Raw genomic sequence first — 27401 nt, 5'->3', positions numbered from 1 at the left:
GTCATAGCGTCAAACTGTTTACAGATCTGGGAAGCACTCATCAAGGGCATTCATATGAGGTATTACTCGATATGGTACCTACGATTTCAAAATTTGACCTTGGGGTCAATAATTTTCGACCTCCAGCGCTAACCATGAAGGTCAAGGCCGATCGCCACCAAAAACTAATCAGCTGAGCGCCGGACCATATACTAGATTCCCATGAAGTTTGGAGACGATCCGATCAAAGTTACTCAAAAAATAAGGATTTCAACATTTGACCTTGGGGTCAATAATTTTCGACCTCCAGCGCTAACCATGAAGGTCAAGGCCGATCGCCACCAAAAACTAATCAGCTGAGCGCCGGACCATATACTAGATTCCCATGAAGTTTGGAGACGATCCGATCAAAGTTACTCAAAAAATAAGGGTTTCGTCGACCTCCATGATTGACCACAAAGTGACCTTGACCTTTGACCTTGACCTTCAAAATTTTGTGTGCTGAAGGGTATCTCTATAGGACTCTGATATGCGAAGTTACATGCGAAGATATGCGAAGATATGGTACCTACGATTTCAACATTTGACCTTGGGGTCAATAATTTTCGACCTCCAGCGCTAACCATGAAGGTCAAGGCCGATCGCCACCAAAAACTAATCAGCTGAGCGCCGGACCATATACTAGATTCCCATGAAGTTTGGAGACGATCCGATCAAAGTTACTCAAAAGATAAGGGTTTCAACATTTGACCTTGGGGTCAATAATTTTCGACCTCCAGCGCTAACCATGAAGGTCAAGGCCGATCGCCACCAAAAACTAATCAGCTGAGCGCCGGACCATATACTAGATTCCCATGAAGTTTGGAGACGATCCGATCAAAGTTACTCAAAAAATAAGGGTTTCGTCGACCTCCATGATTGACCACAAAGTGACCTTGACCTTTGACCTTGACCTTCAAAATTTTGTGTGCTGAAGGGTATCTCTATAGGACTCTGATATGCGAAGTTACAGGAGTTTCCAATAATAACTGTGGTCTACAGAGTGATCTAAACGTGGAAAAAAAATGATTAACCACAAACAAAAAAACAAAAAAAATGAACATATGTCACCCACAGGGTGAACCGTATCTTGCCATTTGACCTTGACCTTAATAATTTCGTATGGTGAATAGTATGTCTTCATGACCAACGCACATGAAATATTGAAAGATTTTGATGAGAACTGAGGAAATAATTTTTTCATGAAAATTCCGTTTTTTCGTCATGACGTCATCAAATGACGTCATAGCGTCAAACTGTTTACAGATCTGGGAAGCACTCATCAAGGGCATTCATATGAGGTATTACTCGATATGGTACCTACGATTTCAAAATTTGACCTTGGGGTCAATAATTTTCGACCTCCAGCGCTAACCATGAAGGTCAAGGCCGATCGCCACCAAAAAATAATCAGCTGAGCGCCGGACCATATACTAGATTCCCATGAAGTTTGGAGACGATCCGATCAAAGTTACTCAAAAAATAAGGATTTCAACATTTGACCTTGGGGTCAATAATTTTCGACCTCCAGCGCTAACCATGAAGGTCAAGGCCGATCGCCACCAAAAACTAATCAGCTGAGCGCCGGACCATATACTAGATTCCCATGAAGTTTGGAGACGATCCGATCAAAGTTACTCAAAAAATAAGGGTTTCGTCGACCACCATGATTGACCACAAAGTGACCTTGACCTTTGACCTTGACCTTCAAAATTTTGTGTGCTGAAGGGTATCTCTATAGGACTCTGATATGCGAAGTTACATGCGAAGATATGCGAAGATATGGTACCTACGATTTCAACATTTGACCTTGGGGTCAATAATTTTCGACCTCCAGCGCTAACCATGAAGGTCAAGGCCGATCGCCACCAAAAACTAATCAGCTGAGCGCCGGACCATATACTAGATTCCCATGAAGTTTGGAGACGATCCGATCAAAGTTACTCAAAAAATAAGGGTTTCAACATTTGACCTTGGGGTCAATAATTTTCGACCTCCAGCGCTAACCATGAAGGTCAAGGCCGATCGCCACCAAAAACTAATCAGCTGAGCGCCGGACCATATACTAGATTCCCATGAAGTTTGGAGACGATCCGATCAAAGTTACTCAAAAAATAAGGGTTTCGTCGACCTCCATGATTGACCACAAAGTGACCTTGACCTTTGACCTTGACCTTCAAAATTTTGTGTGCTGAAGGGTATCTCTATAGGACTCTGATATGCGAAGTTACAGGAGTTTCCAATAATAACTGTGGTCTACAGAGTGATCTAAACGTGAAAAAAAATGATTAACCACAAACAAAAAAACAAAAAAAAAAACAAACAAAAAAACAAACATACAAGCTGACTAATACATCTTGCAAAAACTTCGTTTTGGCAAGATAAAAACAAACAAAAAAACAAACATAAAACAAAAAAACAAACATACAAGCTGACTAATACATCTTGCAAAAACTTCGTTTTGGCAAGATAAAAACAAACAAAAAAACAAACATACAAGCTGACTAATACATCTTGCAAAAACTTCGTTTTGGCAAGATAAAAAGAGCTCTGAGTCTATCGGTAACATTACACACACACAAACTGTGATATATATACATATATATTCTGTTGTCACAGTTTGTGTGTGTGTGTGTAATGTGTGTGTAATATATATATCACAGTTTGTGTGTGTGTAATGTTACCTATAGACTCAGAGCTCTTTTTTTTTTTTTTGCAGGGGGCTGCAAAAGTAGGTATACGGTAATGAAAAACCAAACGTGTGCACAAAACGTATTTTATTGATTATACAAGCATATCAATAATAACATATTGTTGCTGATCGCGGTTTAGATGGTATGATGGGCCGAGGGGATGGTCCAACCGCGACCGAACAGTTACTCCCCGATTAGAACCCGATTCCACCCGACGTTGACCAGATCGCACCGCGGCTGCTCAATAAGGGAAAAGACTAAAACGACGAATGCAAAGAGGAAAACGAAGGCAAAGAAAGGTTTGGAAATACTACTGAATTTATTGACTATTTACACACATAAGCAAAAAGAAAGCAGTCACGTTTATTTACAAGCACATAAGACGCAGGTGACACAGTGAAAATACTAGCTTATACAGACTTAATTAACCCAGGACAGAACAAACAGAACAAACTCACGTACACAAGAAGGATGGAATGGCAGGAGGTGGATGGCTGGAGGGAGAGGAAAGGTCCAAGGGGGTCCTGCAGCACAACCAGCGCGTTTAGCAGCCGCCGTTCCTTCACGGCCCTGCTCCAAACCGCCGTTCAGGCCCCCAAGCTGCTGTTGTGGCTGCTGTGGATGTCGCTTGCTTTGCCAGGCCTTGCCCGACTCGTCTGGTCCAAACCCTCAACTCTTTCTTGGTCCACTCACTCTTTACCACCGACTCCTCACCGCAACCAACGCAACCAACTGACCACCACCACCGACTCCTCACCACAACCAACGCAACCAACTGACCACCGACTCCACTGACTGACTCCTCACGACTCTCTCTCTTGCTTCTTGCGTGCGCGCCTTTTATAGCGCCTCCGGCGATTAAGCCGCCGGCCTTTTGGACACGCCCATCGGGGTGCTCACCTCGGCCCTGGTTGGTCGCGCGACCCTCGGGCTCCGCCCTTGATGACGACGGGCGGGCACGCCTTTCTTCCCCGACTCGAGCACATGTTCAATGGCGGTTTTGGAGGGGCGGTAATTGGTAATCGAGGCTTGGCAATGACGAAAGGGGATGTAGATTTTGGGGATGGGAATGAAAGGGGATCTATTCTCTTTCACTGGTGCAATGGAGTACTTCAATTAATGGGAGACACAGCCTTACTCTAAAACACAGAATAAGAGATAACTATCAAACAGGGGTATTCTATTATTTGGCTGACGTGTATGCTTGTGGACTAATTATGGGATGCCCTTTCACCTTTACACAGCTCCGGAGGTAGGGGGGCGCAGAATAAACAATAATAATAATAATACAGCACACAATAAAAAAATACAGTCCTCATCTCCGCAACACTGCACCCTCCTCCTCTTAGGCACGACCCGGGCCTACAACTTTTATTTAGTGTGACACGTAGGTGTAGTTCCCTCTACTTTTAACCTGACCCTGAGTGCGACAGTTTTAAAACATAAATAAATGTGTCCCGCTGCTCCATTGCACCCTGCCTAACAGACTTACGCCCACAGTTAACCGAATTGCGGAATGGTCTTCAAACTATACACTGACGGTGGGAAGCATTATTTACAATGACGCTATTTTTATTTACAAAACTAACCCAGGACCTGTGATTGTTTTTTCTGGGGGGAGACAGTCTGCTCTGCATCAATGCACCATTAAAGCACCCAAAAACGCACCAATCGGTGCAGTCACCATTGTTCATCAATGTTCAACAATAAAAAAATAAATCAACAACCCCTAACCCTGCAGGTGATCTCTTGCTCTTCGGCTCCCTCTGCTGGTTATTATTATTTGGTCTTCCAGATGTTGTCATTCTTTTGCTTTGCTTACTGGCGGCCTATTTGCAATAAAACTTGCACCCAATGTGTCCATTTTTATTTATTTTATTTATGGCCCACAGGGCCGACTAGTGTGGTTCACCTGTGGGGCATCGGTGCCCTGTGGCCAAGGTCCGCCAGCAAGATTTCGGGCCCTCATGGCCGGTTCCAGCAGAGGGGCCATGGCCCAACCCATGGGGTCCATAAGTGGTGCTCGGCCACAGGCATGTGGTCCATAATGTGGTGCATCGATGCAGACAGCTGGTTCTGGGAATTTCGGGCGCACAATGGCCGACCCACGCACGCTCCCCTCGGCGCCCAATGGCGCACAGGTCATGTGGGAGACAAAAGGGGAAAAACAAATGAGCGAGGGGTAAGGTCACAAGGGTACACATCAATAAGGCAATGCAAGGCGAAATGCGTACGGAGGGCGAAGTGAGAAAGCTCGTCCCTACCGTACGTCACCCCCCTGTCACCTACACTACCCTTGCCCTTACCCCATATGTACAAAATCTACACATTACCAATCCGTCGCTACTGTCACGTCTCCCCATATTTCCTCTATACCAAATTCGTCACCACAATCCCTCTACTTCAAAATTTGCCATCACCAAATTCATCATCAATCCTCATAAGGAGGAAGAGATGGAACATCAAAGCACAATGTCACACCCACGTCATGATGCGTCTCACAATCCAAACATTTGCATCATAAATAATTAAACATGGCATGGTGTGGAGTACCTGTCACCTCAGGTGAGTGGATGCAGATGGTGCGAGGAGACTCCAATCCTAACTATCCTCTAAATGACCTTAACACACTTTACACTACCCGGGGTCTCTCCCTGCCAATCCATTGGCCAACTTACACTATGGGTTCTAAAAACCAATTCCCATTGACCAAACTGTGGTGCTTCTCAATTTGGGGTCTCACTCCCCCGATTCATCTCCCGGTGCCCTTGCACAATTTCTGGGCTGCGACGTGTAGCTCTCCCAGCAGGTCTACCCACCTGCACACCTCCACCACTGCAGTTGCCACCCGAGCTTACCTAGCTCCTCACCCTAACCTAACTAACTGGGGACAGCCCCTCCTGGCTCTGTCACCCCACTCGGTGCCCTCTGGCACTGGGCTACCCGGGTCCGTCCTCCGGATCCTCGGGCCCCATCCACAACAACTACTACCGGCTCCCAGAGCCCACCTGCGGCCTCACCTGGCCGACATCCTCACAGTGGTGGAGCGCCCAACCAACTACACACACTAACAGGCTACACGCCCAGCCATTTCCACAACACTAATGCACCCATCCAAAGACCATTCTTTCACCCGCACCACAGATGCCAATATCCAACCACAATTTACCTGTACCCTCTACCTAACACTTACACTACCCGCCCCGGGTATCCGTGATGGGGGTCCACTCTTCCCCCATTCACACCTTCGCACCATCCACTCCACTCCACAATTTCCACCATACTCACTCCACGACCATCCATTCCAATACTCCATACCATTTATTCCATACACCTGTCCTCCATTCACCTGTCGTTGCACACCTGTGCAATCATACCTGGTGCCACCTGCACCCTCCTCCTCTTCCTGGACCAGTTGGTCAACACAACACACATCACCATCACTCACTCATACACTGCTCCACACACCTGTTCAGTTGCACACCTGTGCACTCACACCTGTTCCTCACACACGGCATCATCTCAGCTAACTACTCCCCTCTGAAACTTGCGCTTCCCAGTCATCCCTTTAACTATTGCGCTCCCACGTCATTATAATCCACACTAATCTACCTGCGTCCCCACTACAGGTATCAGTCACTAACTACTCCTTAACGTTACCTAATGTCATCTTCGCTAGATCCCTACACATGATATATCCTAACCCACCCGGGCTAGTTTTCACTGCCATACACCCCATAATCTAGTGCTCCTTTGCCCCCCTTCTGTGGGGGGATGGTGGACTGCCCATCCCACCACATCGGGGAGGTCCTATCAATTTCGCTCGTCCAAATCCAACAAATCAAAAATTTGCCATTTACCGCTAATCACCGCACCAATCATCAAATTTTGCCTTTTTCTAATTTTGGGTCCAAAACACTATCCTCATCACCCGTCTACTTATTAGATCCTCTCGGTGCGCCAATTCCCTTCTAAAGCTCGGCTTCGTACAGCCGAGCAATGAACGCGGGTTCTTTGGTGCCAGCGGCTGGATGCGTCCAGCACTCGGTGCAGGGACGGGGGCTTACCCGTGCCGAGATCCCACGCACCACCTCGGCGCGGAGCCATCCAATTGCCCGATCTCGACCTGCCGGAACGTCTCAATAGAAAGTGGTCGCCATGACGACCCTTCCTATCGGGCTGCCCGCTCCGCCTAGTGGAGCCCGGACGCGGCCGTTCCAAGCGAGGCCCAGCGTGGATCGCGTACGGCGGTCCTTTCGAACCCGCCGTGGCTCGGATCCCCGCTGGTCCTCGCGGCACGCGAAGCCCGGCACGCACCGAGGGCCCGATTCGACTATAAGTCGCTCTAATCGCTAACCCGGTTACCGTCGATGCCTCACCTGGATGCTTACATGCATACGCTACCCCTTTCTTGCTCATACCTCCAGCTGTTCCCATGCTCCTCGTACCTTTCCTTACACACCTCGGTACACTCATTCCGCTCCCAGCCTTGGTCACACACCTGACCACCGAACACCTTGGCACACATTCGTCGCTCGCACACCTCACCAACACACCTCTTCGCGCCCCTTCCTCGGTCACCTCCTCTGTGACAATCACAAGTGTGCTTTCACTCGCACACCCAACCACGTGCCTCACGACCAACTCAAGTGTGCATTCCCACACACGCTCTACCATTCCAGGTGTGCTTCCTTTCTCACCTGTCACAACCAACTCCCGCTCCGTGTCACTCTCACTACTTCCACCTCCATTCTTGACAGCGCACTCACCCTTACTCTCGACAGCACACTCTTTCCTCATGCACCTGTCCGTTACACACCTTTCTCGCACACACTCTCGCGCACCCTCTTTCGTTACTTCCTCCGTAACACTTACCACACCGCGCTTCCATGTACCCCCTCGCACACGCGCTTCGACCAACTCACTCTTGACGGCACACTCTCCCGTTACATCCTCTGTAACACTCCTCACTACGCGCTTCCATGTGCTCCCTCGCACACGCGCTACGACCGACTCACTCTCGACAGCACACTCACTCCTTGGCGTGCACTTTTTCCTTACACACCCCATGGTCGGACATTCTCGCACACCTCTTTTTTCGCACACCAGACCTGTCGCACACTTCAACAATGGCCTTTCACGAACACCCGGATCCAAACCAATCCCCAAGCCGACTGAAGCTTTCCTCACATCATGTACATTTCCGATTATATCGCCACTCACCTTGGCACCTCGTCTCCGCACCTCTTTTGCCACCTGCAAACTTTTTATTTGGTTAGTGAGCACCACATTATGAGTTGAGCACCGACCTTGTACCAATTCCATTACCTCCTCCTGAATTTCTCTCTTAGTTTCTGTCCGTCTCTTCTTAATTTCACTCACCTCTTCTTCCACTTCCTCTAATTTTTGTTTAACCTCTTTTATTTCTCGGTGCGTCTCCTCAAGTTCGTCCTCTAAGGCTACCGTGACCGTCTCTATGTGCATCCTCACCTGCCGGTCCTTTGTCTCCATTATCTCTGTCACCTCGTCCACCCTCATTGTCAGTTCGTCACGTACCATCTGACATTGCCTCTGTGTCGCTATCAAGTCATTTTTAATTTCTTTTTGTGTCGCCTTTAACCCTCCGAGTACTGCAGTGTTCCTTTGAACCTGTTCCACTAACTCCGTCTGTCCCTCTGTCAGCTGTTCCACCTCCTCCGTCAGATCTTCTATTCCCCCTTGTAACTTTGCCGCCCCATTTCTCACCTCTTTCTCCATACGCTTCTCACCTCGCTTTACCTCCTCGCGTAGCCCTGAGACCTCCTCACCCACACCTCGTCGTATCTCCCCTTTCATCTCCTCCATCTCCTTTGTAGATGCCACCCTCATCTGTCCCAATTCATCCCTCTGAGCATCCAATTTGGTTTCTACCCCGATTTTTACCTCCTCTATCTGCTCTCCCATTTGTTTAATTTCTCGGGCGGATTGCTCCCCTATCTCCCGCAATTTGTTCTCCATCCTATTTTCTAGCCCCATTAACCCATTTTTCACCTCTTTTATCCCGTTGTCTAACCCCTCAAAATTATTGTCTAACTTCCCAAATTTCTTGTCTAACCCCTCACCAGTACCCCTCGCTTCGTCCCTCATTACCCCCATTTGCTCACTCTGAGCCTCCATCCGGTTCCCCATTACCCCCATTTGGTTTCCCATTACCCCCAATTGCTCACTCTGCAGTTTGAGGGACGCCTGCATTTGCGCCATAAATTGCTCCATGAGGGCCTGCATTTGGGCCATCCCTCCCACTTGTGCAGCGGGTGCGGCCGCCGCTGCCCCAACCTCGTGCGCAAGAGCGCCATTTTGTGCGCCTGATACCCCCTCAACCGCCTCCTCATTGCTCTCCTCCTCCCTTTCTTCCCCGAGGTCCTGGGTCGATTCTACCCCGTCTATCTCTCCCACCGGCATCCCGTCGCCTTGACCAGCCATGGCGCGATTTCAAAATTCGGGTTTTATAAAACAACAAAATTTCGGCAGCTCGTAATTTTGACCAAATTTTTTTTTTTTTAGATGTTTTTAAAAATTTGGTTCGGGCCCCGAATCTCACTCCCAGACACCAATTGTTACTGATCGCGGTTTAGATGGTATGATGGGCCGAGCGGATGGTCCAACCGCGACCGAACAGTTACTCCCCGATTAGAACCCGATTCCACCCGACGTTGACCAGATCGCACCGCGGCTGCTCAATGAGGGAAAAGACTAAAACGACGAATGCAAAGAGGAAAACGAAGGCAAAGAAAGGTTTGGAAATACTACTGAATTTATTGACTATTTACACACATAAGCAAAAAGAAAGCAGTCACGTTTATTTACAAGCACATAAGACGCAGGTGACACAGTGAAAATACTAGCTTATACAGACTTAATTAACCCAGGACAGAACAAACAGAACAAACTCACGTACACAAGAAGGATGGAATGGCAGGAGGTGGATGGCTGGAGGGAGAGGAAAGGTCCAAGGGGGTCCTGCAGCACAACCGGCGCGTTTAGCAGCCGCCGTTCCTTCACGGCCCTGCTCCAAACCGCCGTTCAGGCCCCCAAGCTGCTGTTGTGGCTGCTGTGGACGTCGCGTGCTTTGCCAGGCCTTGTCCGACTCGTCTGGTCCAAACCCTCAACTCTTTCTTGGTCCACTCACTCTTTACCACCGACTCCTCACCGCAACCAACGCAACCAACTGACCACCACCACCGACTCCTCACCGCAACCAATGCAACCAACTGACCACCGACTCCACTGACTGACTCCTCACGACTCTCTCTCTTGCTTCTTGCGTGCGCGCCTTTTATAGCGCCTCCGGCGATTAAGCCGCCGGCCTTTTAGACACGCCCATCGGGGTGCTCACCTCGGCCCTGGTTGGTCGCGCGACCCTCGGGCTCCGCCCTTGATGACGACGGGCGGGCACGCCTTTCTTCCCCGTCTCGAGCACATGTTCAATGGTGGTTTTGGAGGGGAGGTAATTGGTAATCGAGGCTTGGCAATGACGAAAGGGGATGTAGATTTTGGGGATGGGAATGAAAGGGGATCTATTCTCTTTCACTGGTGCAATGGAGTACTTCAATTAATGGGAGACACAGCCTTACTCTAAAACACAGAATAAGAGATAACTATCAAACAGGGGTATTCTATTATTTGGCTGACGTGTATGCTTGTGGACTAATTATGGGATGCCCTTTCACCTTTACACAGCTCCGGAGGTAGGGGGGCGCAGAATAAACAATAATAATAATAATACAGCACACAATAAAAAAATACAGTCCTCATCTCCGCAAGTGAAATAAGATAGATTCCCTTCATTCTTCATTCCCATTCCCAAAACCTCCATTTCCCCTTTCGTCATGGCCAAGCCTCGATTGCAAATTACATCCCCTCCAAAACCACCATTGAACATGTGCTCGGGTCGGGGAAGAAAGGCGTGCCCGCCCGTCGTCATCAAGGGCGGAGCCAGAGGGTCGCGCGACCAACCAGGGCCGAGGTGAGCACACCGATGGGCGTGCCCTGAAGGCCGGCGGCTTGATCGCCGGAGGCGTTATAAAAGCGCGCACGCAAGGTACTGCGGGAGATGATCCAGGAGAACAGAGAGAACCAACTGCGAGAGAACATTAAGGAGATCATCATCCAGGGAAGCACAAAGCCTGTTGTAGTCCTGGCAAAGCACGCGATGTCCACAGCAGCAGCAGCAGTGGCGGCACAGCAGCAACAACACTCAAAAGCCGCTTGGGGCCTGGACGGCGGTTTTGAGCAGGGCCGCGAAGGAACGGCGGCTGCTAAACGCGCCGATCGTGCTGCAGGACCCCTTGGACTTTCCTCTCCCTGCAGCCATCCACCTCCCGCCAGTCCTATCATCATTCCCCGCGTGAGTCTGTCTTTGTTTGTTCTGTCCTGGGTATTTAATTAAGTTTGTATAAGCTAGGTTGCACTGTGTCTAAAATCTTCTGTATTTTATTTTATTATCTTTCCTTCTTCCTTGGTTATTTTGAGCCTGTATATAGTAGGAATAAATTTAGTAGTATTTTCAACCTTTTTTTCATCTTCTTCTTCTTCTTCACATCCGTGTCGCTTTTGTCTTTTCCATATTGAATATCTGTGGCGCGATCCGGCCAACGTTCGGGAATCGGGTTAGTCGGGGTAACTGTTAGGCCGCGGTGCCATCCGCTCGGCAAACCAACATCCTTATCCGCGGGCTGTAACAATATATATATTATATATATATATATATATATATATATATATATATATATATATATATATATATATATATATATATATATGTGTGTGTGTGTGTATATATAGCCTGGTGTTGGCTTAGCGGTTAGGGTGCCGGCTTGGGATCCTAGGATCCTGGGTTCGAATTCCGGTCGATCGCTGAATTAACGCCAAGGGGGTTGACTCAGCCTGTTATCCTTCCGAGGTCAGCAAATTGAGTACCAGCTTGCTGGGATGAATGATCACGGTGTGTACCCCGATTTAGAATCGGCACACTGTATCCCTGTGCATCGTAAGAGCGTGACCAAGGGTTGGCGTCAGGAAGGGCATCCGGCCATAAAAACATTGCCTCAAACAGGGAACCATGATTGTCATGGGGCCCGCAAGGCTAACCCCTGCTCTAGCGGGGAAACGACTGATGTTCTTTCTGGACAGCAAAGGTTTCCTCCTGGCACACCTCCTGGTCAGAAGAAGAGTGGACATATGTTGTTTGCAACAGACGAGATGGAAGGGAAGTGGTGTGGGAATGGTGAAGGGTAGGCAGGGACAGAAATACAAGTTTGTGTGGCAAGGTTGCCCGGAGGGCGTGAATGGTGTTGGTGTCCTGTTTTCTGAGGAGTTTGTAGACAGTGTGGTGAGTGTGACTAGAGTGAGTGATAGGTTGATGATGGTGAAAATGATGATTGGAAAGCTCTTGGTGAATGTCATCTCGGGATATGCTCCACAGGTTGGTCGGAGCGATGAAGAGAAGGACAAGTTCTGGTGTGCGATAGAGAAGCTGATGGAAAACGTGAAAGATGAGGAAGTTGTTGTGGTAGGAGGAGACCTAAATGGACATGTGGGAAGGAGTATGGATGGTTTTGAGGGAGATCATGGGGGTTACGGATATGGTGTGAGAAATGGAGAAGGTGAAAGGATTTTGGAGTTTATTGATGGAGCTGATTTGTTGATTTGTAATACTCAGTTCCAGAAAGATGATAATAAGCTTGTTACATACACGTCAGGTGGGTCGACAACAACCGTTGAAGACCTGATGGTGCGCAGGCGAGATAGGGGGCACCTCCGAGACACAAATGTGATCCCGGGGGAGGAGGCTGTTTCACAGCACCACTTGGGTGTCTGCGACATAAGGGTGAAAGGTGCGAGGAGAGCTCGGCGGGTGAAGTACCAACCGAGAATGAAGGTGTGGAGGTTGAAAGAGGTGACAGTGAGGGAGGCATTAAAAGATAGGCTGATTCGGGTAGAGGATGATATGGTTGAGCTTGAAAGTGGTTGGATGTCAATGAAAGCTAGTCTGTTGGGAGCCGTTGGTGAGGTATGTGGATGGACAAAAGGACCACCGAGGCACTCGGAAACATGGTGGTGGGATGATGAAGTTGGAAAGAGGATTGACGAGAAGAGGAAGAAGTTCAAGGAGTGGCAGAAGGCGAATGGTACGGGAGCAGAAACAGCAGAGCATGAAAGTTATAAGGCAGCCAAGAAGGCTGCAAAGAAAGAGGTAACAAAGGCGCAGGAGGCATGTGGGAAAATGTTCTGAGAACGCTTGGATTCGGAAGAGGGTCAGAGATCAGTATTCAGGATTGCAAAGCAGATAGCGAAAGAGAGGTATGATGTGATGGGGGTGAGTTGCTTGAAGGATGAAGTGGGACAAATCGTTGTGGACCCAGATGGAATTAAAGGAAGATGGAAAAGATATATGGAAATGCTGTTGAATACAGAGAATGAATTTGATGGCAACATTGAGAGTAACCCAGTTTTAGGACCGGCAGAGAAGATAACTGAGAAGGAAGTTGAGGAAGCGATAAAAGCAATGAAGAGTAGAAAAGCGGGAGGGCCGACGGGAGTTGTGGGAGATACGTTGAAGGCAGCAGGAAGTTGGGGTGTGAAGAGAATGACAGAGATCTGTAATCTGGCGGTGAAAGAAGGCCGCATTCCAGTGGTTTGGGAACTGAGTACCCTCGTCCCTCTATACAAGGGGAAAGGTGACCCTCTAGAGTGTGGCTTGTACCGAGCGATAAAGTTATTTGTAGCATGGAATGAAGGTATTGGAAAGGGTGTTGGAGAGGAGGATAAGGAACAAAGTGAAGATCGACGAAATGCAGCTTGGATTTATGCCAGGAAGAGGAATGACAGACGTGCTTTTTATTGTGAGGCAGTTGGAGGAGAAGTACATGGAGAAGAGGAAGAGGTTGTTTCTTGGGTTTGTTGATCTGGAGAAAGCATTCGATAGGGTTCCACGCAAAGTATTGACATGGGCAATGAGGAAGTTAGGAGTGGAGGAATGGTTGATCAGAGTAGTGATGGCAATGTACAAAAGAGCGCGCACAGCTGTAAGGACGAAGGACGGGAACAGTGGTGAGTTTGAGGTGAAGGTGGGAGGGCATCAGGGGTCGGTACTAAGTCCACTACTATTTGTAGCTGTGATGGAGGTGCTGGCTCAGAACGTAAAGGAGGGTTTACCATGGGAGTTGTTGTATGCAGATGATCTGGTGTTGATTGCGGAAAGTATGGATGGACTGAAGGAAAATATGAACAAGTGGAAGGAATGTATGGAGACAAAAGGTCTGAAGGTGAATATCGGAAAGACGAAGGTGATGGCAAGTGGTAAAGCATGTGGTGAGGTGGAAAGAACTGGGAAGTGGCCCTGTGCTGTGTGCAGGAAGGTGTCGGAGTGAACTCCATTCAATGTACAATGTGCGCTGAGTGGGTTCATCAAAAATGTAGTGGTCTGAGAGGGTCATTAACCAGTGTGGCAGCTACATTCAAATGTAAGGTGTGCACAGAGGGAGCTGCAGATGGAGGAAATGTTGAGTTGGATCTTGGAGACGGTGTGATGCTGGAAGGTGTGAAAACATTTTGCTACCTCGGAGACATGCTGAATGGAGAAGGTGGATCAGACTCGGCAACGGATGCGGGAGTGAGATGTGCATGGAAGAAGTTTTGGGAAATGAGTGGCGTGCTGATGAGGAGGGGAGTGTCGTTGAAGCTGAAGGGAAAGGTGTATGCTGCATGTGTGAGAAGTGTTATGATTTATGGGAGCGAGACATGGGTAATGAACGTAGAGCAGCAACGAAAGTTGGAAAGTGTGGAAATGCGAATGGTTCGATGGATGTGCGGAGTATCGTTGAGAGAGAGGAAGACAAATGATGAATTGCGAAAAATGATGGGAATAGAGCCTGTGATTGATGCTGTGAAGAGGAACAGGTTGAGATGGTTTGGTCATGTGTTGAGGAAGGATGAAAGTGACTGGTTGAGAAGAGTGATGGAAATGAATGTAGAAGGAAGTAGAGGACGGGGAAGACCGAGAAAGACTTGGCTAAAGATGGTGGAAGAAGAAATGCGGGTAAGGGGGTTAACAAGGAGAGATGCAGAAAATAGGGCAAGATGGAGAAGATTGTCATGGGGACCGCAAGGCTAACCCCCGCTCTAGCAGGGAAAATGGCCTTAAAATGCATGTTGTTGTTGTTGTTGTACACCTCCCATGTAGATCAAATGTGTGCAGCCTCTTTCTAATGGTTGACTCGTGCACTTTGACATCAACAGTGGCAAGAGCTACATGTAGGTCCCGTGATGACATTCTGGGGTTCTTAGAGACTTCTTTCAACATCTTGCGTTCTGCTCTCAGGCTGAACTTGCTGGGGCGGCCTGGCCTGAACAAGTTGGCAGTTGTTTGGAATCTTCTCCACTTGTAGATGATCTTCCAGACAGTCGAATGATTGATTTCAAATATTTGTTTGGAGATCTTTTTAAATCCCTTCCCAGACTCGCAGGCATCTATAACCTTCTTTTTTGAAGGCCTCAGAGAGCTCTTTTGATCTAGGCATGGTGACGCCGCACACTTCAACAACAAAGAGCAAACCAAACGAAATGTCTGAGATTTAAATAAGACAGGTTCCTCCAAGATCCTCTCTAACGATGTTCTAATCATTTGCACCTGAGATTGTGCACCTGATTCTAAGTTGAGGTATTTGAAGTAGTGATAAATGTAGGGGAGTACGTACTTACTTTTTCCACATGAAAAATTTGCATTTATGTTTATTTAAATTATACAATGGACTACAAAATGTAAATGTTTCATGATATTTGTTATATTATATCACCTTTATCTATCAATATTGTTGAAATGAAGATCAAATAGCTGTATGTTGAAATATGTTGAAAAAGTCAAAACTTTACATGGGGTGTACTTACTTTTTCACGTGACTGTATATATATATATATATATATATACAGACTTGGCATTTAATATGGAATATATATTTTTTCTTGACTTGGGTTTACTTTCTTAACTCAGTATATCAATCTGGTGATTTTCTTTTCCACTTTGGTGATTTATTTGTTAAAGAACCATGTCACTGATTGTCTGTCGCAGCAAGACGTCAACAACAGGATTATATCACAGGTGGCATGGCAAAATGTAACGACAGGTGCCTTTGATGATTGGCTTCACAGTCGGGTATACAAGCGTTGTTGCGTTCTGTATTAGTGGAAAACAACTGCTGCACATCTACAAAAGCTATTGCCACTTCCTCTGGAGATGGTCCGTCAACTCGACAATGCTGTTTGTCATGGAGTGGTGGCTTTACGAAATTACGGCATGAAACAGCGTGCTATTGCTCGGCAGTATGGCATTAACTCAAGGTCAGGTGTTAAAGATCCTGAAACGAAATGCTCAGAGGGGTGTCCCTACACCAATACCGAGGCCAGGATGTCCCCGCAGAACCGCAAGGAGGGATGATCGCCAGCTGCACCGGTTAGTCCGCAATGGCCGTACCATGTCAGCTAATCGGCTTAGGGCTGAGTGGCAGCAACTGACAAATGTGCCTGTATCCAGAAGGCTCGTCAACTAACGGCTGGTTCAAGCAGGCTATCGTGCCAGGCGTCCCCTGAGAAAGCCACGCCTGACCAGACAACACCGCCAGCGCCGATTGCAGTGGGCCAGAGAGCACCGTCAATGGCATCCAGGACACTGGAATCACGTGATCTTCAGTGACGAGTCTAGATTTCTGGTCTATCGTCAAGATGGCCGTGTCCGAGTGCGCAGACAAGTGCATGAAGCCTACAACAAAGATTGTATTGTGCCAAGAGTCTAAGCTGGAGGTGGTGGGGTGACCGTTTGGGCTGCTTTTCATGCAGGGGGCAAAACTGACCTGGTTGTTCTGAATGGAAACCTGAACCAGTTCAAGTACAGGGCCATTCTGGAAGAAACATTGCTTCCATTTGCTCGTGCAGCCTTTCGAGGAAACTTTGTCTTCCAAGATGACAATGCACGGCCTCATCGTGCTCGCATGATCCAACACTTTCTTGCTGACCGTGGTGTAGAACATGTGGAGTGGCCTGCCATGTCCACGGATATGAATCCGATAGAGAACTTGTGGGCAGAATTGACGCGTCAAATCGACAACTTGGACCAGCAGCCTGCCTCTGTGCGTGAATTGCAGCAGGCTATTGTCACTGCATGGCAAGCGATTCCTGTCCAAACCTTGGCAAATCTCGTGAACAGCATGCCTCAACGTGTACGTGCTCTCCTGAATGCTCGTGGGGGTTACACGAAGTACTGAACTGTAATTTTACTGTCCGTAATCCCAGTCGTAATTTAACTTTTGTTTTTGTTAAAAAAAAAATTGGCTAATGTGCAAAATAAAGAGATACTTCTGGAAAACGTATAGAGGTTTAACACAGTACTGTCCATGAATTGAGTTCGATATCAGTTTACATCACTTTCAAGGATCAATTTATTTGTTTCGAAATGTCAAATGTGGTTTTTGTTTCTTTTAAAGGTCACATTAACAAAATCTAGAATAATTTCAACATAATTCCAATGAACTTTTGGTTCGAAGACATCTTGAAAAGTAAGTTCACCCCCACAAAAAAACATATTCCATATTAAATGCCGTCTGTATAAATATATATATATATAAGAAAGTTTTGTTTGTTTGTTTTTTGTTTGTCTGCACGTTCTAATCTCCTCAATGGTGAAAGATAGGAGGAAACCTCTGAAACAAAAAATGTCGGGACGGGCCCCGGGAAGGTTTTCGGCTAGGTGGTGAGGCCGGTCGAGGCCGCTTCGGCCGGGTTGGGCCAATTTTGCAATAAATCTTCTTCTTCTTTCAAAATGCTCTTGAAGTACAACTTGTGCACATAATAGAAATATCTGACTGATTGCAACACATGCTTTCAAAATTCTCTCTCGCGTGGCCCGACAGAAGAAAGAACAAGGAATCGTTGAGCACTAACTGATACTGGGCTCGCGTCAGACCTATGTACAGAAGATTAAATTCATTCAAAAAGAACCCAGGCAATGCCGGGTGCATTCAGCTTGTTGTTTTATAAAATTTTCTAAAAAAAAAAAATCCACTGACATTATGGGGTATTATGTGTATCGGTGACCAAAAAAATCTCAAATCAATCCAATTTAAATTCAGGCTGTAACACAACAAAATGTGAAAAAAGTCCAGGGGTGGGAATATTTTCTGAAGGCACTGTAATGGAGTTGTCCACAAAGTTGTCAACAGAACAGTAGATCTGAGAACTAGTGTGGACTCGCTCTCTCTCATTCACTTACTCACAAACAGAATGCTTTGAGAATGGATGTGGCTCAGGGGAGATGACTGGACAATCTTTGAGGCCTGTGGTTTTCAAAACATTTTTTTGGTCTAGTTGACCCTTTCTACATTTTGGAGAAAAAAAATGCAGATTGGATTTAAAACGTTAAAAAAAAAAATTGAATTATATTGTAATTGCAATCTTTATCATGCTATTTCATTGCTGCACAAAGCTGCATGTTTATGATGTAATTTTAAGTACCTATGAAAGTATACTAAAGATAGCAGTGAATCGTCTCTAGCTTGGGCATAATGCACATTCAAGGTTAAAAAAGTCAAACTTATGCTTAAATTCGTTGCAAAATAATATGGTTAAATAAGATATCCTTGGCAAACTGTGCTTAAGGCTGCTTGGAGCGCAATATTAAAGTTGGTCACCATGTGGACTCACTGACACACACTCACACGCACATGCACACACACATACACACATACACACACACACACACACACACACACACACACACACACAACAACAACAATTACGATATCCTCTGCTATCCCTATAGGAATGCATATGGTCAACATTTTAAGACTAAGGATCACCATTTGGCTTTAGTCTTAAATTAGCTCTTTTCATATTCTATGCCCTAATTTCTTATGAAACTATTTTGCAGTACCACCTGACAACCCTATTATCTTGGGTGGGCCGGAGGTAAAACTTAAAGCGGAGAAGCCATTCAACCTGACTTGCTATGCACGACGAGCGAGGCCAGCAGCAACCATCTCCTGGTTCCGTGATGGTGTTCCTCAGCGTGGTGCAACATATGCTAAGGTATGCTTTGGTCGCATAATCTTGCCTTGATAGTTTTAACTCAATAAACTCTCCAAAGTACCTTGACTCTTTCGGATATATTCCCCCTCTATAATTTTTAATGTCAATCCACTTTTTATTTCCAATTCCAGTCTCTTCCTCTGCCATACACTTTATGAACGATTTTCCTGGGCAGTAATATATTGCTTTGCAAATGGCCAGTTGATTGTTTTCAAATTTAAATGTTGTCTACATATTTGAACATTCTTAATCATTCAAAGAATGGTTGCACTGCATATCCCTGTTTCACTCACACTTTCTTTCCACTAATTGAGCATTTTGAGCCTGAGGAAGTCTGTGTTTTAAGGATGAGATGCCGACTGAGACACAAGTTGTTCTACCCTTTGAACAAAATTGGTTGCACATAACTTTGTGGAGTTTTTGATTGACTTTGTTGCTTCACTCTGAATAATTTCTTCACTTCACCAGACTCGATGGTGTAATGGTTAGAGCATCCGCTTAGAATCTGGGAGTTTGGCAGATCACTTAAAAAATTATCGTATCCGGATAATTCTCAGATCCAGATCCAGATCCGGATTTTCACCAAAATCTAAACATTTTGTTTGTGTCACATACTGAAGCTCTCCACCAAATTTCGTCCAAATCTGTCCACAATTTTTTGAGATAACTTGTTCACAGACAGACCGGTGAAAATTTTACCTCCATCCACCTTCGGTGGCGGAGGTAATAATCTGGTCTTTACCTTCCAGCATTATTTTCAAACCTGCAAAATTGTGGCTCTGTTGGAGCAGCATTTATTGTCACATTATCTATTGTTTCTCCATTGCCCTCACTAAATTGTATTTTTATGTCCATCATTTAGCACAACATTTTTTTTTGTATTCTGAAGAGCATAAAATTATAATAAAGCTGTATTTTTGTGTATTGTCCAATATTAGCTGGGGTACCCAGCATTTCACGGTGCTGTTCTAATCCTGTTGGCATTTCAAAGAAATCAATTGTACTTCCCCCTCCATATTCAGTCTCCATGTGCGGCACGGTGGCATCGCCGGGTGCTGACAGCGCCCCGGAAATGTTGCTCGCTAGTTGGTATGTTGTATGTTTATTTGGCAAGGAGGCGGTGTACTTTGAATGTAGCTCTACTTGTTTTTCTATGTTTTGTGGAGGCCTAAAACACTTGCCTGCACCCACTAAGGAATGTGGTTGGGGGTCATTTAATATTACCTTTCACATAGCTACAAAAGGCTTATGGAGCGAATAAAAAAAACAATTTAAAAAATGCAACTTTTTTTTTCAAAATTTTCTAAACATAAAAATTATTTTAAAAAACAGACAGACAAACATCTCTCTTATAATATAGATTGTAATTTATCAAGAAACCAGTGTAAAAAAAGGACGGGAAAAAAATACTGCGAGAATACATCATTTGAAAATGTCATATTTGAAAATCAAAAATGAAAATTTTAAAATGTGCCTTTGTCATTTGAAAATGTACTTCACGAGACTTTCACACTTTTTCAGTCTCATTCGTTTTCAACCTACCAATAATTGAGAGTGCCACACCGGAACAAAGCCTGATGCAAGAATAATCGTTCTATTCCCAATAGTATGAATCCAGTATTGACTTCCTCAATTGAAATATTACGTGACAAGAACACTACGTATGCATTATGCAAGGCAGCAGTTCGATTCCAACCCTGGCTTAGTCATACCAAAGACTTTTTAAAATAGTACATGCTGCTTCCTTGCTTAATGCTCGGCTTAAAAGATTATTTAAAGGAGAGAGCACTGACAAATCCCATAGGTTGGCATCCATGGGGAAGAGGATTTCTCCATAATTGGCCTGCTGAGTGTAGAGAGGCAAGCAAGGTTACAAAAATGATGTTACTTGTACCCAGGGAGCTCGAGAAAGTTACATCAATTCTCCCAAGCTCAGCATATTTCTTTATCTGAGGTTAAGTCTGCTAGTGTCTTGTTTATGTGTCAGCATGTGTGTGCATGTTTTGTGTTGTACCTCCTCCATGAGCCTTGCACCCTTTATTTCAAATAAAAAACATTCAAAGTTTTGGAATGGAGAAATAAATATCATGGTCTGTGAAGGGTTCTCCATATTCAAAACATTTGCAGAAGTGTTGTTACTGTAAGGACTGATGCAAGAATCTGAGGTGGATAATGTTAGACATCCATTGTCAAATATATAAAGAAGAAAGTTTGTTTGTATCTGTTTGTTCATTTGTGCATTCAGACCCCGCAGGAACCAGTGCAACCAAACTTTGCATGGCCTCCTCTGTCATCCAGAGGAAGTTTGAGGGCAATTTTTGGATATAAAAAAAATAGAAAAATAATTCGCTCATTTGGTCGGGAGTGTCCAAGAGTGCTTGGGCGGTGTCCGAGTGTGCTGGCGCGGTGTCCGAGTGTGCCTGGGCGGTGTCCGAGTGTGCCTGGGCGGTGTCCGAGTGTGCCTGGGTGGTGTCCGAGTGTGCCTGGGTGGTGTCCGAGTGTGCCTGGGCGGTGTCCGAGTGTGCCTGGGTGGTGTCCGTGCTGTATCCGTGCTGTGTCCGTGATGTGTCATGTCTGTGTCATTTATGCGTCACGTCCGTGTCATGTCCGTGTCATGTCTGTGTCATGTCAGTGTCATGTCCGTGTCCTGTCCGTGCCCTGCCTGTGCTGTGTCATGCCGTATTCCTTCTGGAGTAATATAACTGAGTTATCAATTAATACAAAATCCCTGATAAACCGTCAATTGAATGGAAAAACAAAACATACCAATTTGTAGTGAACATGTGACCAGCGTTTTCATCTACACTACTAACACCGCCATCTTCACTAACACCATCTTCATCTGAATCACTGGCATAAGGCTCAAAACAATACGGCTCCACAATTCCCCCGAAGGTGTTTGCATCATTCATTTTGTCTCCAATAGCTTCTTCAAAATCTCACCGATTCGTTTCAATATACTGAGAACTTTCAGAGTTGCAAATGACGGTCAGAATCCGAGCTCGAAATACACTATTCTCTATGTAAACCACAATTTGGATCAAGGTGAGTTCATAGTGTGACGTCATTGGCGAAATCGAAAATCGACACTCCTGGGCTTTTTTCAGCACTATGTTATGTGATTGGCAAAAAAAAAAAAAACAGAAAATATTTTCCTTCAAATTAGACTGGGATTCATTATTTTCAATGGTTTTCAGAAGAAAAATTGTGTTTGGGTTCCCCTTTAATCTACTGCGTCACAAATATTGACACGGTTTGATCCGTCTGTTTGCTTTTCTTAACTTTAATCAACTGTGCCACGAAGATTGGCTGATGCTTTTTAACTTTAATCAAGTGGTCACAGAGATTGACACGGTATGATCTGTCTGTTGCTTCTTAATCTTTAATCTAGTGCGTCACGGAGATTGACACGGTATGATCTGTCTGTTGCTTTTTAAACTTTAATCTAGGGCGTCACGGAGATTGACAAGGTATGATCTGTCTGTTGCTTTTTTAACTTTAATCTAGTGCGTCACGGAGATTGACAAGGTATGATCTGTCTGATGTTTTTTAAACTTTAATCCAGTGCGTCACGGAGATTGGCACGGTATGATCTGTCTGTTGTTTTTTAAACTTTAATCTAGGGCGTCACGGAGATTGACGAGGTATGATCTGTCTGTTGTTTTTTAAACTTTAATCCAGTGCGTCACGGAGATTGAGAGGTATTATGTGTCTGTTGCTTTTTTAACTTTAATCTAATGCGTCACAGAGATTGACATGGTATGATCTGTCTGTTGTTTTTTAAACTTTAATCCAGTGCGTCACGGAGATTGGCACGGTATGATCTGTCTGTTGTTTTTTAAACTTTAATCTAGGGCGTCACGGAGATTGGCACGGTATGATCTGTCTGTTGCTTTTTCAACTTTAATCTAGTGCGTCACGGAGATTGACACGGTATGATCTGTCTGTTGTTTTTTAAACTTTAATCCAGTGCGTCACGGAGATTGAGAGGTATTATGTGTCTGTTGCTTTTTTAACTTTAATCTAATGCGTCACAGAGATTGACATGGTATGATCTGTCTGTTGTTTTTTAAACTTTAATCTAGTGTGTCACAGAGATTGGAATGGTATGATATGTCTGTTGCTTTTTAATCTTTAATCTTGTGCGTCATGGAGATTGACACGGTATGATCTGTCTGTTGCTTTTTAATCTTTAATTTAGTGCGTCATGGAGATTGACACGGTATGATATGTCTGTTGCTTTTTTAACTTTAATCTAGTGTGTCACGGAGATTGACAAGGTATGATCTGTCTGTTGCTTTTTCAACTTTAATCTAGTGCGTCACGGAGATTGGCACGGTATGATCTGTCTGTTGTTTTTTAACTTTAATCTGGTGCGTCACGGAGATTGACATGGTATGATCTGTCTGTTGTTTATTTAACTTTAATCCAGTGCGTCACGGAGATTGAGAGGTATTATGTGTCTGTTGCTTTTTTAACTCTCATCTAATGCGTCACAGAGATTGACACGGTATGATCTGTCTGTTGTTTTTTAAACTTTAATCCATTGCGTCACGGAGATTGAGAGGTATTATGTGTCTGTTGCTTTTTTAACTTTAATCTAATGCGTCACAGAGATTGACACGGTATGATCTGTCTGTTGTTTTTTAAACTTTAATCTAGTGTGTCACAGAGATTGGAACGGTATGATCTGTCTGTTGCTTTATAATCTTTAATTCAGTGCGTCATGGAGATTGACACGGTATGAGCTGTCTGGTGCTTTTTAATCTTTAACTTAGTGCGTCATGGAGATTGATACGGTATGATCTGTCTGTTGCTTTTTCAACTTTAATCTAGTGCGTCACGGAGATTGACACGGTATGATCTGTCTGTTGTTTTTTAAACTTTAATCCAGTGCGTCACGGAGATTGGTACGGTAAGATGCCCGCCGGAGCACTTCTGGTGGCTTCACTCAAGCTAATACAGATAGCTCTGGAAAGAACCATTTAGGGAGCGTTGCCTCTCCGGATTTATTACAACACCACCATGTTCATGCTCCCCCACCTGTAATCCTCTCCGTCTGTTGCACAGAAATTACACGGGCTCAACTACTGATGTTAATTACTCAGTTTATAATTTTATTTTATTTTATTTTGCATTCCCACGTCATGAAAACGAACTTTGCGTGTCAGTGATCTGCCTCTGGGCAACCAACATGTTTTCGAATGGAACTTAATATTTCAATACATATTGCATTGAATTTCCCCCGAGCAATGCCGGATATTTCAGTGAGTTGATAATAAATGTTGTTGGGTAGGAAAGCAGAAACTCTCCTTAAGTAAAGTGCATTATCAGAGAGAGTTTTCTTTAAATGATGTACAGTACAATCGTTTAATACAACTTGCCAATCATCTCGCTGTAAATACAGTTGTAAATGCTTTCTCAAGAATTGTAAGCTGTACTTTTGCATAAAGTGGTCTCAGTGGACACCGAGCTGCTTATAAAACCAAAAGGTCATCAAACCAAACTGGTGAAATGGGAAATGATGATGATGATGATTGATTGATGATGATGATGATGACGACGACCGATGATTCCGAATTTGAATTGTTCACTCGCAATCAATGACAGTATTTTCAGTGACGTAGAATAATAATGTAGGAAAAAACAATATTAAACTCAAAGCCCACCAGATACAGTGAGGCACGAAGTGAGAACTGTATTTGTCAGCCAATGGCATCTGTGACGTACAAAAAAAATTGATGTCATCCTACCTGCTGACAAGTACAGGAAGATTATCATCCAGCATGCTATTCCCGCAGGGACACGACTCATTGAGTGAATTTTTTGTTCCGCCATGGCTTGGCCTGCACAAAGTCCAGACTTGAATATTATTACTGAGGATGATATGAGCTTACAGCAACACTTAAAAATACCCCTTAGCCCAATTTTGGCTGAGGGGTGAAAAGGCAAATTTTCTTCTTCGTATTCCTCTTCTTCTTTTTCGTCTTCTTCTTCTTCTTCTTCTCCTCCTTGCGTATGGCCAATATGGGGTGCGCTAAAGTTTAATGTCCAGTTTCGGCAACCGAATTTTGACCAAACAACTTAGTTAAAATGTAGGGAATGTTATAGAACATTTGCAACGCTATTAAAATATTACTAGCGATAACCCGCAAAAATCACGGGCATAAACGGCCATGCTTCCACCTTGCGGTTGTTGTTGTTGTATAGACTGCATATCCACCTGCGGTACTGATAACATAACCAGTGATAACTGGCTGGACAAAAGCCGCAGCTCGCTGGCTATGCGTGATTCCACCTTGCGGTATTGATAAATATCCAGGCTGATGTCACATTGGCGACCACGCGCGCGCATTGCCTGCTGCCTTCCTGCTTAATACTTCCAAAATAATTGTGTCAGTTGGCACCAACATTCATTCTGGTTTCTGGCAGATCTCCTGAATATCGCTTTGTATTCAACTGCAGTATTGTCTCTTATAGTGTGGTGACTGGTAAGTATCCCCTTTACATTTCTGATCGCATTTATATTTGTATTAAAGGGTGTAGCATGCCTCTCGAGTCGCTGCGCCTACGGAATACATCGGGACGTCTTCTTCTTCTCCTCGGTATCAAGTGCAGCGTCTCACTGTGCGTAAAACAAAATGGCGCTAGTTATTCAAAACTTTTCACTGATTTTCAGCTTTTATTCCACACTTATAGACATTTGGAGACATAGGTATGCTTATATGGAAGGGTTAGTCATAACTACATCGTATCACACATACCTTAGGGCGACAGCAGCTCCGATTACAAAAGTCTTCAGAAATAAGCGTTTTAATGATATAGATAACCGAGTTACTCACAGCCTAACGTATTTTGACCAAACCACACCAAGGTTTTTTGTTTTTCAACATATGATTAAATTATTTAGTCCAAAAAAATTAAAAGGGTACTTTCACCAAGTTGCAAAGATTTGTTTGTTTTGACTCTTGTACATGTATCTTAATTTGTTTGAATATGTTGTGGTGCTGTGCACACACGATTCGTTTGCCAAGAAGGTAGGCCAACACGCGTTGTACAAACTGAAATGCTTTATTAACAGCTCGCACGTCAGCACTGGGCAGGCTCGACTATCGAGCCCGCATATATGTACCGAGGCCACGCCTTGCCCCCGGGCATGGCCGGTCGGCCGAAAGGCGGGGCATGTCCTCAGTTCCACCCTGCGCCTAGTGACGCCTTCGCTCCGGGCGTGGCCCGAGCTGCGCTTCCACGCCCGGACGCTCGCGCCACCCACTGGTGCGCGGAATTATTGCCCATTGACAATGTGTCCGCCACACGCGCCCCCCCAGAATTCCCGCGCACCTGAAGGGTGAGTTTGCGGGGAAGCCGGATGACCCGGCCGAAACGCCCTCTGGCGATGCGTGCAGGGCTGGGGGTAGCGGGACGGCGGGGTTGGGGGGAGCCGGGGGTCTGACCACTGGTGGGCGGCCTCGGCGCGAAGGCAGAGCTGCTTGCGGGGGGTGGTCCAGATCGAGGTGGGCCGGCTTGAGGCGGTCCACGGAGATACGATCCGAAGTAACGCCGATGTCCACGGTGAAATGTTTGTCGCCGGTCTCCAGCACGCGGAAGGGCCCGTCGTACGGGGGCCGCAGCGGTGCCCGGTGGGCGTCGTGCCGGACGAAAACGTACTCCGCTGTGCAAAGCTCCGGGGCAACGTGGGAGGACGGGCAACCGTGGTGTGCCGTCGGCACCGGGGCGAACCTCCTGGCGGTCGCCTGCAGGGTGGAGCGCTGTTGCGACGCGGACCAAGGAGCCGTGGAGTTGGGGATAAATTCGCCCGGTACCCGCAGCGGTTGTCCGAAGACCAGCTCCGCCGACGACGCGCGCAGGTCGTCCTTGGGCACCGTCCTGAGGCCCAGCAGGACGCAGGGGAACCTGTCGGCCCAGCTGCCGTCGCGAAGGTTGGCCCGGAGCACGGCCTTCATTGAGCAATGAAAGCGCTCGCACAGGCCGTTGACCTGGGGGTGGTAGGCCGTGGTGCAGTGCAGCTTGACGCCGAGCCCTTGCGCCACCGCTCCCCAGAGCTCCGAGGTGAACTGGGGGCCGCGGTCGGACGAGATGTCCGAGGGGGCAGCGAACCGGGCAACCCACGTGGCGATGAAGGCCTGCGCGACGTCAGCCACAGCCGTCGCTGCCAATGGCACGGCCTCCGGCCACCGGGTGGTGCGGTCCACCATGGTGAGGAGGTGGGTGAAACCCTGCGAGGGGGGCAGAGGTCCCACCAAGTCAACGTGGACGTGGTCGAACCGACGCTCAGGCACCGTAAATGGGGCCAACGGGGCCTGGGTGTGGCGGTGGACCTTTGCGTGCTGGCACGCGAGGCACGTCCTGGCCCAGTCGTGGACGTTCTTCCTGAGGCCATGCCAGACGAACTTCGCCGCGACGAGCTTCTGGGAGGCCTTCGTGCCCGAGTGGGACAGGCCATGGATGGCGTCAAAAACCGGGCGCTGCCAACCAGCGGGCACAATGGGGCGAGGCCGGCCGAGGGAGATGTCGCACAAGAGGGCAGTGCCCGCGACGTCGAACGGCACCTTG

At 46.2% G+C, this 27401-nt stretch overlaps 1 protein-coding gene across 2 annotated transcripts in view; it reads left to right on the top strand.

Moving 5' to 3' along the window:
• LOC137423406 (kin of IRRE-like protein 1) overlaps positions 1-27401 on the top strand; it is a 446337-nt gene that overhangs the window by 238228 nt on the left and 180708 nt on the right. For both annotated transcript variants that reach the window (XM_068110539.2, XM_068110538.2), the window contains exon 4: positions 18670-18827. In XM_068110539.2, the coding sequence (XP_067966640.1) occupies positions 18670-18827 (158 nt within the window). The remainder of the gene's footprint in view (positions 1-18669; positions 18828-27401) is intronic.

Source organism: Myxine glutinosa, chromosome 3 (genome assembly GCF_964187855.1).
Source record: "Myxine glutinosa chromosome 3, kmMyxGlut1.1, whole genome shotgun sequence".
NCBI classification, from domain to species: domain Eukaryota; kingdom Metazoa; phylum Chordata; class Myxini; order Myxiniformes; family Myxinidae; genus Myxine; species Myxine glutinosa.
The sequence above is the reverse complement of the archived record's forward strand: the minus strand, read 5'-3'. Positions and strand labels throughout refer to the sequence as shown.